Source organism: Electrophorus electricus, chromosome 12, assembly GCF_041902795.1.
Source record: "Electrophorus electricus isolate QZ-2024a chromosome 12, ASM4190279v1, whole genome shotgun sequence".
NCBI classification, from domain to species: Eukaryota; Metazoa; Chordata; class Actinopteri; order Gymnotiformes; family Gymnotidae; genus Electrophorus; species Electrophorus electricus.
The window spans coordinates 10,055,235-10,075,061 of record NC_137508.1 but is presented as its reverse complement, the minus strand read 5'-3'; the positions used below and the strand labels follow the sequence as shown (position 1 = coordinate 10,075,061).

Genomic DNA, 19,827 nt, shown 5'->3' with positions numbered 1-19,827 from the left:
ATGTTACTATATGGTCTACACACTATGAATGCCACTGTTGTCAAGTTAATTATTGCAATCTTACCTTAAGCACTATGCTGCACACAGGTATTACTAGATAGCAACTATACACTAAATACAACAGCTTGCCATACACAATCTGTGTTGCTTCAAAGCAAGAAAAGAATACTCATTTAAATGCAAGTTTTCATTAAGAAATTTACCTTATCCCCCTGGTGATGTGATCTTAAGGGAAGGTTGTTAGGTTTGCTCTTTTGTTTCACCATTGTTCAGCAGTTGTGAAATGACCTTGAATGAAGCTGGAGTGACAGGTTTTACCCTTTACTCAACAGCACTTTATTGCTAAACTTGTCAGGCAAGGATTAAAGGCTGGATAAAGGTAGTGAGCGTCATAGAATTCTAACACAATATCTAAATGGAAAACTAGTTAAATTTGCCATATTCACATAATGAATCCACATTTATTTAAAAATAAACCCTGGAAGTTTAACTTTTGCATTTTCAGTGTTTTCAGTTCTACATATTAACTGCACGAGATAATTCATCTATGAAAAAAAAAAAAAGAGAAATGAACATATGAAAACATGAAACGTAAAATGTTGCATCTAAAGCTTACTTCTGCGTTTTCTGTCATTTCCTTAAGAGAACCTTTCTGTTATGTCTCTGAGTGTGTCCCTGTGAATGTGTCTGCCACCCCCACCCTCCCCGATATGTGGCTACTGTTGCTGCATGCTCTGCGATGACGACATTATTTAGTGACACAGCTGAGTTTGGGTCGTGTGGTGAATCAGGAGCCTTCTTCATGCTGCAGCTGATGAATAATAGAGCTCGTGAGTTGCTTCCTGAAACAGGCGCAAGACTCAGTGAATCTGGGGAGGAGTTCTCTGACTGTCTCACACTGGAAGCTGACATGAGTAATGATAAAGTTAAATATAATGTAGCCTGGATGTCATTACCAGCATTTTATAACATATGGGCTTTGAACATGGTGTTGCGTGTGCCCAGGCATATGGAATACCATGGTTCTTATTCACTTTGTTGAAAATGAACACTGATGTTTCTTTAATCAGTACATGGAGGTTTGCTAAATAATCTCCAATCTGGACATCCTGTGAGACATGTGAGAAAATTATGTTCTGCACAATTTTGCACAGTTTTGGCTGAACAGGTGCTTGGAATGTTCATGTTTTCTTGTAAAGTCTATGTGGCACTTATTCTTTGAACCTGATCTGAGAGTTTTACAGATTTAAATGTGATTGTGAGTAGGATTTGGGTATGTAAGATGATCCTTTTTCAGCATAAAAGAGCAGATGGTCAAACAAAGATTATCTCTGCATCTTATAAAAACTCTAAAGGAATATGTCGATGCACTGGGTCCTTTACAAGTTTTAGAAAGAGTTTTTTTATGGATCTGAAAGTCATTACTCTCAGTTCCCTTGGATAGCTTAGAAAGGCTCTTCTAAAAATATTCCTGCACATGTACTGCAAACAAACCAAGGTAATTCCATCCCTCAACTACTGGTGATGTCTTTCAAGCACACAATCTAGTGATACCTTTATGTGTAAGGGGGTTGGAGGGTTTCTCTATCCCCAAACCTATATATACCACCCATGGTGTATATCCCACCATTTTCAGATTGATGAAAGGTGTTTAAATGGAGGAAAAGTTCAAGCTGGTTCTCATGATACTTGCACGACCAAATAGCTGCAAACTTCAGAAGGCATGAGTTAATACCCAGACCAGCATCCAACTCACAAAATGAGCCAACAAGAAGAGTGAACCTATAGAAGAGGCAGAGAACCTCACGGCTCCCTAAAAGGCAGTGAGTACCATTGCATTAGCCAAGTGAATATGATTAATTTATATGATTTAATAGGCCTAAGAGCCTTCTAATGTGCATAAAAGCAGATGATTGTGAGTTTGAGCTTTGGAAAGCAGTAAATTACTGTTGTTCATAAAATTTGGAAAAACTAATTTAAAAAAAAAGTTTGAAATTTAAATGTGACTTGTTCCTTGTTTAACTTCAGAGGCTATTACATACTTCTTCATATTATATCCAGTTCTTTTTAAAGTATTACTACTGTCAGCCCAAATAGATGCATAATTAGTAGATCCGCTTGCCACTCACATTAAAGACATCAGCAGGCATGGTCTGCATCATTTAGGAGGCCAGAGTGAAGCCTGATAAGCAGTGGGTCAGACACTCTCTCTGCCTTCGGAGTGGTATGTGTTCAAACGAACAACACAGGAGGGATAACAGGACAAAGGGAAAGCAGAAAAGGGAGTAGATATAAGCATGAAGAAATTAAAACAAAAAATGGTGTGTACTTCAGATTAATGGCTAATCAGCATTAGTGCCTGCTGAGTTATCTATCATTTTACAGCACTCTGGATACCATATAATTGGTATAATACACCATAAAACCTCAATACACATGGGAAAGTACAAAATATACTGAAAGAAGCCTGACATGATCATTTCACCATTAGAGTTGTAGCCAAAGACTGTGTTAAAATGATACATATTAAATTGGATATTACTGTATCACACTGCAGACTCAGACATTCTTACATATTTACATTCTTACATATGAAAGGGTTGATTTACTCATAGAAAATGCAATTGTTTCTTTAGGTTAAACTAGGTTTTCACCTTAACCCGTGCTTCCAGGCACACATGATGACATATGATATAGTATACATGTTTCCACACACACCACATTACAAAAGGTTTTTACAAATGTCATACTGCTTTCTTACAACATCAGCATGCACACAATCCAGACAAAGAGCTGCTCCTACTGTTCCATCTGTAGGCAGAAGATATGGGTGCCAGCTGTTGCATTTATTAACAAGTTTCTGTCTATGCAAAGTTGTGGGTTATTCCCTCCTCCAGGTAACTCAAGTAAAAGCCTCTGAATGTCTTTTGATCTCAAACTTTGGCCATGTTTAACAAAAGGTCATAGCTCTTATACTTTGCATGGTTGAAGTAATTCAAAGAGCTGTGATGTCCAAAAAGACTCATTACCTGTGATGTGGCTTGTGTTTTCATTTGCGGTTAGCCTCTGCACAGAGAGTGGGCAAGGGTATGCAGTTGAGAGAGTAAGAGATGCTATCTTCCTGGTGGCAGTGAATCGTGCTGCACAAACACTCACAATGTGTCTGACATTTCACGATTCCATTGAGCCCCTTCAGCTACCACAGCCTCCTAGCAGCCATGCCCATTCTTCTGGCACACATACTCATACACAGACATGTGTAAAACCACACACTTCATATAACTACTGTCTTCATTTTCTGTATTTCTGGGAAACCCTGTCTACACAAGTTTAACTTTAAACATAACAAGTGCCTCTAACACTCACTCTAGCTAACAGAATAAGCATTTGTAATAACAAAAACATCTGCACTGGCAGTACTGTACACTTTATTCTCCTCACATTGTTCCTGGGTGTGTTTGATTAGCATTGCAGACTGTTTGTGCAATATCACAGTGTTGAGTGTCAGGCATTTTCCTGTGCTTTAATGGCCAATGTTGGGATGGAGGTGGAGGGTCGCAAAGGGTTTCTTTTCCCCAAGACTTCCTTCCATGCCTAAACAACACAGAAAAACTTCAGAGGGTGGAATGAGTTCACCAGCAGTGTGTATATGTTTGTGTTTTAGTTATTGTCACTGTACTTGGCTACTTCTGTAGCCACTAGGATAAAGACCTGAAACTTGAAGGTCCATTTAAAGCCTGTCAAGGAGACAGGAGACAATGTAACTGACATGTGTATGTGTTTGTGTGTTTGGAGGTGGACATAATGGAGCTAACTTATGAAACAAAAGCATCGCAAAATGCTTTTGACTGACTTGCAAAATGCAGCGGTACTGACGTAGCATACTCTGTATTAAGATCTTCATCTAGCATGAGCATGGTCAGAGAATAAGAAAAGATATTTACACTTTATTCATTTCATGGTTCTAGATCTAGACACCAGCTGTTCAGAATCTACTTGTGAAAGGACATATCATGTGTTGAATAACATAATAGTGAAGACACATCTTTATTATATCCAACACACATATTTCAGACCTGAGAGGGTGGACACATGCTCCAGTATTAGATGTCAAGGTGAAAGAGGATGAAACCATGGCAACCATGACAGTTCTGTTGTGCAGTTAATCAGACAGTGTCAGGAAAGAAGAGAGTCAGGCAGGCAAACGAATACAGAGGATGTCTCAAGATATTTCAAAAGAGCTTTACAAATAAACAAGGAACAACACACCATCTCTAAATGCATGTTTATAATAATCACAGAGATTGGCAATAGGTTATTTCATTTCATTTGTTTTTTGGAAAGTATGACAAAACCGTTTTAGCATGTTTATCCTAAACATGAGCATACAGTATTAAAAGTGTGCAGTGGATGCTTTAAACAAGGAAGAGTTTGTTTTATTTGGGAACAGATGTGAAGGGAGGGGCCAAACCTGGGTCTCTATACACAGGATTACGAGCATAGAATCGACATGTACCAGTTATGTGTACCAGGTACCACAGAACCTTTCTTGTTAATATGCATTTACTACTTGAACTAGAAAAGCCTACAATAGTAAAGGACACAGATGTCAAATCCCAGGGTTTGTCATAAGTCATTCATATATGTCTAGTGTCTCTAGGTCACAGTTTGAAATTACGTTCTACAATATTGCCTCAGAATCCTGTCAGGACTGACTGAAACCAGACCTGATTGAGCCATTAGCTCCCTTGGCCCCCATCCTCACTCTCCTTCCCCCATGAGAAGCCCAGCTACTTTTACAGCGCAACTTACACTAGCTCAGTCGATGTGACTCACTGAAACACTAACCACTAAAGTTATAGGAGAGAGTATAGCTGGACTGGCCCAGTTGGCATCCTGTTGACCTGAATGACCAGAACCTGTCATTACCTGGAAAATGAGCTACAGAAGTCACTTTGAGTAAAGAAAATACACGATTAAAAATGTGCACATTTATGAACAAAACATGCAAGCTGGTGTTACTGTGACATTACTAGAAAATTAGTAATATACAGGTTATAGCAGATACTGAATGAAGAATGCCATTTTACTAAATACATGTAACTGACAACAGAAAAGGACTGAACTAACAGGGCAGATGAGAGGAGGCTAGCCAACAAAAACACACAATTGATGGAAACATATTCTCAATAAAGAAATTAACTAAAAGAAGACTTAAGAGGACAGTGTTGATGCAATTATTGCAGGCAACAGTGTCCACAATGAACTTCCTGCTTACCCTGGGAAAGGCTAGCACCAGTGCCTCACATAGCTGAGCACAGAGAGCAGCAAATGCATGCTCGATGTCCTCATCCCAGTGGAACGCAGGTCTCTTCACTGTGAGCCGGGGTAACAGTGCAGCTATGTCAGCAAAACCATCCACGAAACACCGCTAGGACTTAATAGCCTGGAATACCTGCTCCAGGTTTGCGAGTCATGAACCAGCATGTCATCTAAATAAATGATGAACCAATACTTGAAGACACTGTCAAGCACTTACTTCAACAAAAAATCAAATGTGGCCAGTGCAATACATAGCCTGAAAGCCATGAACTTGTACTGCCACAGTCCTGTACTCAGGATGGTTGCCATCTTCTCTTTTACATCTGGAGAAAGTGCCACTTGCTAATATCCACTCTCCAAATCCAGCAAACTATGCACAGCCAGTGAGTTGATCCAAGTTATAAATGCATGGAAGTGGCTATGAATGAGGCTTTGTAACAGAGTTTAACTGGCAACAGTACACATAAAACTTCTGGCAATCTCCATTGGCTTTATAGGTCAATGATTCCCACAGCCGCTGTCTCTTTAACTTATTGCTCTGCAGCCTCTTCCTTAGCCAACAGAAGCTGGTGAGAACAGAGTCATATTTGTGCTGCATTGCCGGTGTTGATGCTGTGCTGCACTGAGTCTGTCTGTGTACAGCCTTTCTCTGTGGCCATGAAGCTGTCACCATAACAGCACAGCAGCTCCCACAGCTACTGTTCCATCACCTCTGTCTGGCAGCTGTGTGGAGTACGTCTCCCAGGCACCCTCACCATTGTAGCATGGTTGGTGGATGACTTGCCACGCTGTTTCCTTTGCTGTCACCTCACTCTTGGCTGGCTGGACTCTGTTTGTGTGGGGGGTAGGCATAATGCTCAGTACCCCTTTGCTCTGGGCTCTGCCTTTGTGTTTGTTGATACACCACTCAATTTCTTCAAGCTCAGTGGCAACATCCCACTTTTGACACCAGTGTAGCGCATAGAAGAAGACCCATAAGACATTTCCAGTGAAAATGCTCTTGTATTAAAGAAGCATACCAAACAGTAGCAAAAGACTAAACAACACACTACAAAGATAGCAAGCCATTCTAAGATCAGTAATAAACTAAAAGAACACAACAAAACTAATACACATATGCATACACATATGCACAAACCAACTACATTTAAGTTTGCGGAATGGCACACTACTTACTGGGAGTCTTCGTTGTGCTCATTTGCACTCTCCCATTGGCCGACAGCCCACAGTGGACATCAGATTATCATGTTTTCAGGTTAATTTAAAGTCTCCTATTTAGTTTAATTTAAAATCTCCTATTCTGAGGTCACCACCATTAAGCAAAATCATTGCCATGAAGGAGTGTATTTCCTCTGCAGCAATGTTTAGGTAGGTGGCACATGTTAAAGTAACATCCACCTGAATGCCAGGACCCAAGGTTCCCCAGCAGAACACTGCCCAGAGCATCACACTGCCTCCTCCAGTTTGCCTTCTTCCCACTCTGCATCTCGTCTCCAGTAAGTTATGCACATGCATCTCACCATCCACATGATGTAAAAGAAAACATGACTCATCAGAAAAGGCCACCTTCTTCCACTGAGCCATGGTCCAGTTCTGAAGCTCACTTGCACATTGTAGGTATGCTCAGCAGTGGACAGATGTCAGCATGGGCACTATTACTGTTTGGGCTCTTTGAAGTTCCATATGCAGTAAAGTACAATGCACTGTGTGTTCTGACACCTTTCTATCATAACCAGTATTAACATTTTCAGCAATTTGTGCTACTGAAGCTCTTCTGACAGATCAGACTAGACAGGCTAGCCTTTGCTCCTTTTGCACATCAATGAGCCTTGGGCACCCATTACCCTGTTTCTGGTTCACTGATTGTCCTTCCTTGAACCAATTTTAGTAGGCAATAACTACTGCATACCAGGAACACCCTGAAAGACCTGCCATTTTAGAGATGACCAGACCAAGTTGTTTAGCAATCACAATTTAGTCCTTGTCAAAATCACTCAGATCCACATGCTTCCCCATTTTTCCTGCTTCCACCACAACTCTAAGCACTGAGTGTTCACTTGCTGCCTAACATATCCCACCCCTTGACAGCTATATGAGTTATCCCCCTTGATAGCTTAGGTATATGAGTTATATGAGTGTTTAAAGTATAATTTCTATTATAACAGTGTAACTTTTGCCACATGCAGTCAAACATGCATAAAAGTTGTGGGATTAAGAATTATTTACTGAAATTAAAGTTTACAAGATGTTTATGTTTATAAGAGAACAACTGGCATAAACACATTTGTGTGTTTGGTCATTTTACTGAAAAATGTTATTTTACTAAACATTCAGCAAGTCAAATCTTCCAGAACCTGTGAGTAAGCTGTCATTAGTTGTCATAGTGTAGATTTTAGATTCACCAGTTGACCTGCTTAGGAAATGTGAAATATTCTCTCTTACAGTTATAACAATATATGGTCATATATTTATATACCATATACTCAATACTACAAAGTCTGTTGAACCAGAATTTTGTAACATCCATACACACTGACAAAAATTACTATAAAGCAGAATATAACAGATGTGACATGACATAATATAACAGATGTGACAGACATGAACACGCGTTCACTTTAGACACCAATTAAAGACCTCTACATAGTGTACGCTAATCTTACTCTCTTCCCATTTTTTAAATGAAACACAGACACACCAATACACCACCACCCACAGTTTCTTACATTCAAAGACAAGCTCACATAATGACTCAGGCAGGTGGTGAAGAATTCTCACATTTGCTTTGTAACAAGTTTTACAGAAGGTGCATGACATGGCATGCTCAGAATAGCAATGAGTTTCAGCACAGCATTCAGCTCAAGAGGTATGACTGCCAGTTGTGGTTTTCTCCACAATAACAAACGAGAAAAGGGAAGAGACACTGTGCCATGGAGCTTTATCATATGGAAGGCTGTCATTCACTTGTACACACAGATACACTCACACCATACACGGAGCTAATGGCAGCTCATGTGATTTGGTTTTCCCACTGAGCTCACATCACTTGTAATTGTTAAATAAAGCTGAGAAGCCATAGCACCACTGTAAAAGTGTTCAATACTCAAAGTGGTTCCCATAAAAGCACTACTAATAAGGGCCAAACTTTATTTCTCACATTAAAAGCTTTTATCCTTATTACACTTACTTCTTTAGAAACCCAGAGGGCCTAAGTTCATTACAAACATCTAATTATGGATGGACTAATCTATTGCTCACATTTACTTTGTGATGTCTACCAACTACTAAAGTCAGCAACATATTCAGTAGAGTTATGTTTCAGTTTTGCTATGGTGAGCAGTGAGGAATAGAGATGGCGTGCAAGTGAAGTCACATGACCTACCCCGTCAGCAGAGATCAGAGAGGGCCTTTTCTTCAGCTCCACACATTTCCTGAGCTTACAGATCTGATGGCCAGTCTTTCGGTTCAAGCAGCAGCTGCACTGGCCACAGTTGATCTTGCGGAGGCAAGGCTCACAGTGTCCACACCTCCTCCTTTTTTGCCCCTCCCCTCTCTCCCGAGCTTTGCCTAAACACTGTTGCTTGTTGCCTTCTAGGAGTGGAGAAGCACGTGTTGCCCTGCTCTCCTGAGCAAGGTCTGAACTCCCAGCCTCTGACTCAGTATCAAATGAGGACTGGGTGCTCTCTGTGCTGCTGGAAGGTTTGCTTTCAAAAGATGCTCCTGTCAGAGGCCCACTTTCCAGACCAGGCATATGGCTGCTATATTTGTATATGTTATCATTGTCATCTGCATCTTTGGTCTTCATGATCATGGTGCTACAGCGTTCTTTGTCCTCAACCTGTCTAGCATCTGAGATGTATTCAAGTTCTGATGATTCTTTGGGAAATTCACATCCAACAGACAACATAGACACATCTAGTTCAGAAGAGCCCACTACAGTGATTTGAGAAACAATGTCACACAACTGTGGAAGAATAGATTCTGTTGGTCCTGAGGTCTTTGGCTTACAAACAAAATTGATTTTAGTGGCTGGCTCACATTCTTTCACAAACACACCATCTGACTTGGTTGTACTTTGCTTCTCAGAACTCTCAGTGGTCAATGGGCAGTTTTCACTTTGTACCATTTCTGACAAGACCTCAACTTTCTCCTTCTCGAGCTGAATGGCCTTTTGAGCAAGCAATTCCCTGTGTTCCTCCACCACTGTTTCTTCAGAGCTTATGTTAATGGGTAGAATCTCTCCATTAGGGCCAAGTGCCTTGTTTTGTTCGTCATCACTTTCAAGATCACCAAGTTCTGGGATGTTCAGAGTATCTTGTTCCATAGCCTGTTGGTCTCTCCTTATGTTTGTGACCTCCCTCCTGGGAAGCTCCACTTCCTGTGGGACACTCTGACTACTTTTGTTGCCACCAAGATCTGCAAACAAGCCATGCTGGGTCGCACAGCTACGTGTGTGTCTAAGACTGACAGATCCTATTATGTTACATTTATTCTTAATTTGTCTTGCCCTGCCATGCAGGGCTTTATTGGCAGGTTTGCTAACAGAATTGTCCTGGACCCTCTTGGCTACCCGTTTTTTTGCTGTGGACTTTCTGGTCTTCACTTGCCTAGCGTGGGTGGTTGTTCTCTTGAGCTTGCTTGAATTTACTGCTTGCCTTTTATCAGTGAGTGTTTTCAACTTCCTGACATTTTGTTTCATTGGGGGACATACCTTCTTTGGTGGTTTGGGAGTATGAGGCATAACTATGTTTAATGAGAGTACTGTTGTTTAGAGATGGAACAGCAGACATGAGAAACAGAATTATGATAGTTCTGGATTTGAGTGTCTTGGAAATATGGCATTTGATCTTCCTTATTCAGCATCTGGTCCAACAAACTGAAGTTAGTATTTCATCTCTGGTGTTTACAGGGGAATGCCTGCAAAAAGATTAATGTATTATAATCAGCACATAATTTTTGCATCCATGTAGTTATATAGCCTGAGAGTCTAGAGCAGCTGCTTGTTATTATTATTAGGGTGCAATGTATTTTGCAGATTTGGAAAAAAGAAAAAAAAGAGAGAGAAAAACAGCTACAGTAGTAGGAAGCATGCTAAATAAAATGTAAACCAAGTTAGAATCAAGTTACTGTTATTTTTCTATATTATAGCCCAGGGTAAAAACCTTTTGTCTAAATAAGGAAAGGTTGTACCTAACAGCTTATCAACAATAGTCCTTTAACGCTCTAGTATGGGGGAATTCACAGTACACAGTACATCTGTAAACAGACCATAAAACTTAGAAATATATATTTAAATATTAAGATATGTATCCGACACGTAGCCTGAGTAAAGGTCATGTGTGTTTTTATTACATGATTAACGCTGAGAAGTTCTGAAATAGGTTCAGAAATAAACTGAAGCACACCATTTGTATTCATATTGTAACTGACCGAAATTAGCATTTGCTAGCTGCTTGCTTATCCGTTATCGTTGCTTCAAGCTTGCAACAGCGTCTAGCAACAGGATCATTCGAAACCGACACTCTATAGAACTAAGTTACCCCGAGGATAGATCCAAATTATCCAATTAAAAAAAGCATTTTGCGATAATGATAGATTAGTGCGTATACTTTTAAACCAGTTCAAATACTTTACATACCGGAGAGACAGTTGCACTGTATGAACTGCTAATAATACTCCACGCCTGTAAGAGACGGGTGATCCTTGAACATTTTCCCTTAGCGAATTTGTCAAGTTGGTCGACCTACCATAACTTTATAAATACACTAGAACAGTAAGCAGAACGATACCCAACCTCTATTTAACTCCCAGCGATGACATGTTGCCACAAAGTAAAACATCCTAATAAAACGGACATCCCTCTTAAGTCAATCTATTCAGCGCAAGCCCCGTGCCAAACACGACCCAAGGTCTCGAGTCAAATCGGCTATTTAATGGACGTTCGGAGGGTGACCGGAAAATATGGAGTGGATTACATTGACAAATAACTACGGATTTAATAATTCTCATTAATCCAACAACAACAACAACAACAACAACAACAACAACAACAACAACAACAATAATAATAATAATAATAATAATAATAATTTACCTTCACGTCAACATCGGTTAGCCACCTCGGAGTGCACTTCAGAATGTTCTTAGATCCGTTCACCAAAGAGCCTCATTCTTCTGTGTGCTTAACTTCTGTTCCCCAAGCTTTAACGTATTTAGACGAAACATTACAGTGTGTTGAGTTGAAACCTATTGTCCAAAGTTTTAAATATTTTGTCTAAAGCCTATTGGACAAAGCCTATTGTCCAAAGTTTTACACTTTTCTTCTATATTAATAATCCAACACTGTGCTGTATTAAGATATTGACGAGCTACATCACAATCTTACAATATTACGAGATTAGTTGATTCTGAGCCTTTGATGAGCAAGTCCATCACCTGACAATTGCTATGTCTTTCTTTCAAGAAGGAGACCTTCTTGGATTAATGTGATATAAAAGAAAAAATGCAATTAGTCATCAGGCTACATACAGGTTAGATATGTTTAGATATGTAGATGGTTATGATCATAATTATCATTGCATTTTTCATTTCTAATATACGGGAGCTCATAAAAAGCTGAACTGTGTTTCATTTTGATTTGCAGACAGCTCTGGGTCAGGTTTCCCAAAAGCATCATAACAGTTTTTTTTTAAAAATGGAGAACACTCTCTCATTTAAGGTGATCTTAACACTACTGTGCTTTTGGTAAATGGGGCCTGTTTAGTAGTAATAGCAGCAGCAGTAGCTACAGTCGTAGTAGTCAAGGCAAGACAAGTTTAATTGTAAAGCATATTTCATATACAAAGGTCATTCAAAGTGCTTTACATAACTCTAAAGCATATAAGATAAATACTTCATTCAGAATCAGTGATTTAGAAGTTTTAAAAAATGTAAAAGAAAAACAGGTGTAGTGCTTAGCCAACAAATTTAAGTAAAGGCACAAAAGCACATAAATGTTTTGTTTAAATTGGGTTTGGGCACCTATGACATTTGCTGAGAGTTGGTTCCAGCTGTGGTTAACACAGCAGGTGAAAACTGCCTCACTATATTTCGCTGCAGTTCGAGGCACTACCTAGCTGACTGGCCTTGACTGAACTACTATATATACACACACACACACACACACACACACACACACACACACACACACACACACACACACAGAGAGAGAGAGAGCTCTGGAGGGAAATAAGAGACCACTCCAATTTTTTCTTAAATCGGCATCTGGACATGTACAGCAGCCATTCCATTCAAGTGTTTGTTGAATTCCTTCACAGACACACCTCATTCTACTTAATGAGATGCTGAAGAGGTGATCACCTTCACAAAATCCTCTTCTATCGAGCAACAGTATAAACTGTATTCTCTTGTTATAGAACCAGCTGAATGGGAAAAGCAATGCTAGGACTACCCAAAAAGTAGGTGTAGTCAAACTACAGCTACAGACCATGCCAAAAGAGTTGAAAAGAAAAGTTCTTAATGAGGACAAGAAGGGTTCAGTTGTAGCTTTACTGGCAGAGGGATACAGTGAGCATCAGATTACTTCTATCTTGAAAATTTCAAAAACTACGGTTCATAAGAACAAGGTCAAGCAGCAAACACATGGGACAGCAACAGCTACAGACTGGCAGAGCTCAAAAACGACTCTCTACCAACCATGATGATCGCCACCTCATTTGAATGTCACTTAATAACCATAAGATGACATCAAGTGACCTACAAAAAGAATGGCATGCAGCAGCTGAACCCATTGAAAACCTATGGAATGTGATCAAGAGGAAGATGGATGATCACAAGCCATCAAACAAAGCCGAGCTCCTGGAATTTCTGTGCCGGGAGTGACATAAAGTTACCCAACAGCAATGTGAAAGACTGGTGGAAAGCATGCAAAGATGCATAAAAGCTGTGATTAAAAATCAGGGTTATTCCACCAAATATTGATTTTTTGATTCATCCTAAGATGAAATATTAGTACTGTGTTGTTTATAAATGAAAATGAGCTTGTTTTCTTTGCATTATTTGTGGTCTGAAATTTCTGTAACTATTTTTTTTATTTTGACCATTAGTCATTTTCATAAAAAAAAAAAAAAAAAAAAAAAAAAAGCTCTAAAATACAATATTTTTATTTGGAATTTGGAATAAATATTTCAAGTAGTTTATAGAATAAAATAAAATGGCTCAGCCTGGACAAACACAGACCCATCAATTGTAAAACCAGAGAAACTGAAATTTTGTAGTGGTCTCATTTTTTTTTCTGGATATATATACACACACACACACACACACACACACACACACACACACACACACACACACACACACACCCACACGTGTGAATACAAAAAGCTCCATGTATATACGGGCTGAAAGAAGACCTAGAAAAGATCTGGAAGTTGAAGGCAACAGTGGTTTCCTTGGCAATCAGAGCACTAGGTTTACCGCATTCAGTCAAACATGGAATAGTAAAGTAATCGCAGGTAAACTATAAAATGTAAGTGTTCTGTTCTTTCACTAGGTTTCACCATAAAATGTAACGAACAGCCCACCTTTTATATGATTCTACATTTTGCATATTAAAATTTCTGAAAGCATTTTGTAGTCTTGAAGTTGTGCTCCATGGATATCTATGAGATATATATTTTGCACCTTCAGTAAAAGCACTGGAAAGATAAATAGTGTAAACCAGTTTAAATGACTCCAAATGCTAAAAGATATTTTGTGGCAGTCCAATCTACCTCGGGAGAGAGACAGAATTGAGAGGGAAAACTGGAGAAGGGAGTGGATGTGTAAAAACACAGGCACCCTCGAAGAGTGGAAGAGAGGTGTAGCACAAGGGCTCACAGACCTCAATACCCAGAGTTACCAGCTAGGAGCTTGGCTCAACACTTTAGCAAAGACCCAGCACTGAATGACTGGGTCACTGGGTCACTATATAGACCTAGCCCAGCTGTTGGGCATCAAACCTGATTGGTAGTGTGCCTGACTCGAGGCCTCCCCCTGGTGGCTAGAGGGGGCCTCGGCCTAGTGCCAACCCTTACAGGACCCCCCCGGAAGGGGTGGCTCCTGACATCCCAAGGCCAGCCGCACAATCCCGCTGAAAAGTGCAAATGAGTTCACAGTCTAGGCTGTGACGGGAAGAGACCCAGGACCACTCCTCAGGCCCGTATCTCTCCCAGTCTACCAAAGAGTGGACTCCAACATGAACCCACCAGACGTCCAAGAGATCCTTGACCATGTATGCCAGTGCACCATGCGTGGACCTGGCAGGTCGGAGGGGCCCACCGAACAACAATATGGGCTTAAGGCAAGACACGTGGAAAGTGGGGTGGACCTGCAACGACAGGGTAAGGGCAACGCGATAAGAAACAGGGTTTATGTGGCGAAGAACCTTGAATGGCCTGATGTAGCGAGGTGCAAGTATAACCATGCAAAGGCAGGTCCTTGGCCGATAGCCAAACCCGCTGTCCCGGCCGATAAGTCGGCGCTGGTCACCATCTCTTGTCGGTGTAACGCTTTTGAGCAGCTGTAGCAGATAAAAGAGCCCTGCATGCCCTCCGCCAGGCTAAGCGGCAGCGCCTGATTGGCTGCTCAGCAGACCGGACACCCATGTCGGCCTCCTGGTCGGGAAACATAGGTGGAGCATACCCAAACTGGCACCCGAATGGTGACATGCCTAAGAAGGAGTGTCACAGGGTGTTGTGGGCGAACTCCACCCATAATAGATGCTCAGACCAAGAGGATGGGCAGGAAGAGGCCAAACAGCGGAGGGTGTGCTCCAAGTCTTGGTTGACCCTCTCAGTCTGGCCATTGGATTGGGGATGGGAGCTGGAGGACAAGCTGGCCTCTGCCCCCAACAACCGACAAAAGGCCCCCCAGAACCGGCTAGTGAATTGAGGCCCATGGTCTGACACGATGTCGCTAGGCAGCCCATGAAGACGGACAACTTGTGTAAGCAATAATTTGGCCGTCTCCTTCGCCGATGGCAGTTTTGGCAGTGCAAAGAAGCAGCCGGCCTTGGAGAACCTGTCGATGACCACCAAAATCACCATATTGCCCCTTGATGGGGGCAGCCCTGTGATAAAATCGAGTGACAGGTGAAACCAAGGGCGCAAAGGGACAGCCAGTGGGTGCAACAGACCAGCGGGCCTTGTCCTGGGGTCCTTGCACTGAGCGCAGGTGCGACAGGAGTTCACAAATGCTCGGACGTCGGGTTCCATGCAGGGCCACCAAAACCGCCGACGGAGATACTCGAGCATCCGTGTGACTCCTGGGTGCACTGAAAAGGGGGATGCATGTCCCCATTCGAGGACCTGAGCTCTAACCACCTTAGGTACATACAAACCACCCCGGAGGGCCTCCACCCGGGTCTGGTTCAGCAAGGAGGGCCTGACGTACTGCCTTCTCAACCCCCCACTGGATTGGCTATACGATGCAGGCCCTGGGGATAATGGTTGAGGGCAGAGCAGAAGGCGGCCAGGATTCCCACTGGTGGGAGAGAGCATCTGGTTTAGCGTTCTTAGTGCCCGGCCAGTATGATAAAGTGAAGTCAAATCGGGCAAAGAACAGTCCCCAACTGGCCTGGCACGGATTAATTCGCTTGGCCTGCTGTATGTACACCAAGTCCTTGTGGTCCATCCAGACCGGGAAGGGGTGTTTTGCCCTCTCAAGTCAGTGCCTCCACTCCTCAAGGGCAAGCTTGACTTCCAGTAATTCACAGTCGCCCACATCATAATTCCTTTCTGCAGAGGACAGTCGCTGAGAGAAGTAGGCACAGGGATACAGTTTTTTGTCCTTTCCTGATTGCTGGGACAGGACCGCATCATCGCCCACCTCAGATGCATCTACCTCAACAACAAATGGAAACTCCACGTCAGGGAGCTGAAAAATAGGAGCCGCGATCAGATGGCGCTTTAGTTCTTCAAAAGCATGCTGGGCCTCGGTGGACCAGCAGAACTGACCAGACACCTTCCTGGTCAACACGGTAAGTGGGGCGGCAACCGTGCTAGAGTTCATAACGAACCTGTGGTAAAAATTTGTGAAACCCAGAAAGCGTTGAACCAGACACAACGAGGTATTCGTAGTACCCAGAGGGGGTAATGAGCGCTATCTTCCACTCGTCTCCCTCTCGGATTCTCACCAAGTTGTAGGCACTGCACAGGTCCAGTTTATTAAAAACAGGCCTGCTGCAGCATCTCAAATGCTGAGGTCATGAGGGGCAATGGATAGCGGTCCTTGACAGTTATTTTGTTAAGACCTTGGTAGTCTATACAGGGGCGTCACCTGCCGTCTTTCTTGCCGACAAAACCCCCCCCACAACAGCCAGGGAAGTAGATGGCCGAATGAACCCTAGGGCTAAGGCTTCCTGGATATATTCATCCATTGCCTCACGTTCTGGCCTCAAAAGGGAGAATAAGCACCGTCTAGGGGGACTGGAGCCTGGGAGGAGGTTTATGGCCATGTCATATGGCCGGTGGGGAGGCAATAGTTGGGCCTTCTGTTTGCTAAATGCTTCCCTCAGGTCCCAGTATTCCTGGGGGTCACGAGACAGGTCCGGACCATCGGGATTATGACCAGACCCACAGAGGCTTGGGTAGCTGCAAACAGGAGGTCTGACATGTCAAACTTCAAGACAGCACTGACCGGCTCAGCCAGTCTACGTGAGAATTATGCTGCTGAAGCCAGGGGTGCCCTAAAATCAGTTGCAAGTCAGGAGCATGGATAATAAACAGCGCAATCTGTTTGGTGTGTGGGCCGACTTGCAACGTGACTGGATGAGTCTGATGGATAACAACCTCTGGCTCAAGGGACCGAACATCGATGGCAGCAATGGGTAAGGGTTCGTCCAGTGGGACCAGTGGCAGGGCTAACTGGTTTGCTAACCCAGTGTCAAGAAAGTTGCCCTCCGCTCCTGTGTCCACAAATGCCTGGAGACGTGTTTCAGACGTTCCTTAAGCAATTGTGGTACTGAGGAACAACCCTTGAACTCGGGCAGGACTGGTTGAATCCATCAGGGGTCCTCCCTCCCCTGACGGACGTTGTCTTTTCCCTGGAGCTCAGGACAAGCTGGGCAAAGATGACCCGAGCTTCTGCAGTACAGACACCTCCTTTCCCGCACCTGAGCGTCATGCTCACTTCGGGAAAGGCGGGTGTGTCCGAGCTGCATTGACTGGGGTCCAGGCTTCCCCTGCTTGTTAGGCACATGAACAGGGCTAAGGGTTTGTGGAGCGCTGCAAGAGCCTCAACAGACCTCTGGTCCCTGTGCTCTGCACCTCTCCCGTACGGGATTGTGAATTCGCAACACCAAACCAATCAGGTCATTGAGAGAGGCGGGAGTATCTTGGTGGACCAGTTCATCTTTAAGCTCCTCGCTGAGAAAAGCCAGTGATCATTGGAGGAGGAACCCTCTACCACCTCCTGCCTCACCAGCATAGTGCTCAGGGGCAGGGAGCAATGGCTCTGAACGTGAAACAGGCTGGCTCTGCTGCTGCAGCAGCACCGGCTGCCTCCTGACTAGCGGCAGCCAAAGGCACTGGCGTTTGTATAGCATCAGGATTAGTCCATGGCAGGAGGTCTGCCAGGCCCTGTAACTGAGAAACGATCTGTTGCAAGGTTTGCTCATGTCGACCAATGGTTGCCACCCCCTGATTAGTCAGAGCCACCTTTACCTGTTCTAAGTCTAACTGCTGTGCTGGGTCCATGGCTGGGTCTTTCTGTAATGGGGCTCAAACCTAGGTCCAATAGGTGGTGCCACCGACCTTCCGCTGGGTGAGCCACCACACTTCAATGATGGTGGGCCTGTGTGCAAAACAGTTAGGTCTTAGAACCGTTAACATAAGAGAAGGAAAAAAACAAAGGTAGGAAGTCAAACCCCGGCCGCTTTGTTACGACGCGAACAAGCTCCCACTAGACTGCAGCAGCCATTAAACGACCTGTGAGTGTATTGCGCTTCAAAGGAAGGGAGGATAACAAAACGGGTGGAAAAACTAAACACCACGCCAAGCGTGGAAAAAGGGGAAAACGAAGGATGCCACGGGAAGAATGGCAGCACCAATGCACTGCAGAAAACAAAACTCTAAGACTTCCCAAACAAAACCAGAAAACAGGGAGGAATTTTAGTGACTAAGGGAAGCCTCAGGAGAAAGACAGACTTCAGAGGGAAAACTGGAGAAGGGAGGGACATGTAACACAGGCACCCTCGAAGAGTGGAAGAGAGGTGTAGCACAAGAGCTCACAGACCTCAATACACAGTTACCAGCTAGGCGCTTGGCTCAAAACTTCAGCAAAGACCCAGCACTGACTGACTGGTCACTAGGCTTATATAGACTTAGCCCAGCTGTTGGCATCAAACCTGATTGGTAGTGTGCCTGACTCGAGGCCTCTCCCGGGTGGCCAGAGGGGTCCTCAGCCTCGTGCCAACCCTTACAGCTATAAGTACAACTAAAAGAGTTATTAGAAATAGCTGAAAGAGCTACTCAGAGGCTGTAGTTCAGGAGGTCACAGATTAGCTGGAGGATGACTCATAATGTTGTCATGTGACTGTTGGCGTGGTGGAGCATGCCATGAAATCCCTAATGTCTTGGCACATGCAAGGAACATCTGAACATGTATATAATTATATTAATGGTTTCTCAAGGAGCCCCATAAACTTAGGTTTTCTGAGACTAATCTTTTAAAAAGGGTTGCTATAGACTGAAGAAATGAATCAGTATGGAAATAAGAAGAACCTCAATAGTCTTCTAAGCTTATCATGTAGCACATTGGCAACACAAAAATGTGCAAGTGTTTTCAGAATGCACTGAATTTCTGTTATAGTAGTATGCACTGGATTTGTGTTATAGTAGCCTACTTTGCTGACAGATCTTCAGCTCCAGGTTTTTCCTTCCTGCACCAGTCAAGATTCCCTCTGCACATCTCCTAAATGCAGTCAGAATTCTTTCATCCACTTTTCCTTCTTTTCTGGAAAAAAATGTTTTAACAATAGGATCTCCTTTCAAATAAAAAATAGTTTAGAGAAATAATGCTCTAATTAATTAACACAAATTACCTAAAACAAACAAAAATAACAAATTCATATAAAATAAAAAATTTTTGTTACATATAAAGTAGCTGTAATATATATATATCTTGTTTTGCTATTTTTATTTATTCTATTAAATTTTTTGCTCTGCATCTTTTTGTAAACCTTGCTTTTAAAGGTGCTTAAATTAAAAAAAAATTATATATATATATATATATATATATATATATATATATATATATATATATATATATATATATATATATATATATAAAATACCATTAGCTGGTGTGGAGGGTTACTTACAATAGCCAACATTCTGAGTGTGCTATCTAGCGCTATCTAGAGTTCAGCCCAGCATGTAATAATTTGTCTATAATAGCTTTACATTCGAATGTCTTATACACTAAAGTGAAGTCTCGGGGGCACACTGAACAAATTGTGATAAT

The 19,827-nt window shown here is 42.5% G+C and overlaps 1 protein-coding gene across 6 annotated transcripts in view; it reads right to left on the bottom strand.

Annotated features, from left to right (window-relative positions):
- tet1 (tet methylcytosine dioxygenase 1) overlaps positions 1-19,827 on the bottom strand; it is a 33,699-nt gene that overhangs the window by 12,364 nt on the left and 1,508 nt on the right. For 2 of the 6 annotated variants that reach the window (XM_027026383.3, XM_027026620.3), the window contains exons 1-2: positions 10,961-11,233; positions 8,705-10,239 (exon numbers count right to left, since the gene is read on the bottom strand). In XM_027026383.3, coding sequence (XP_026882184.2) covers positions 8,705-10,063 — 1,359 coding nt within the window. In that variant the 5' untranslated portion in view covers positions 10,064-10,239; positions 10,961-11,233. Of the gene's footprint in view, positions 1-2,129; positions 2,215-3,029; positions 3,506-8,704; positions 10,240-10,960; positions 11,234-11,416; positions 11,524-19,207; positions 19,318-19,827 lie in introns of those variants that run through there. The other 4 variants (XM_027026459.3, XM_081724272.1, XM_081724273.1 and 1 more) reach the window with 4 other exon arrangements.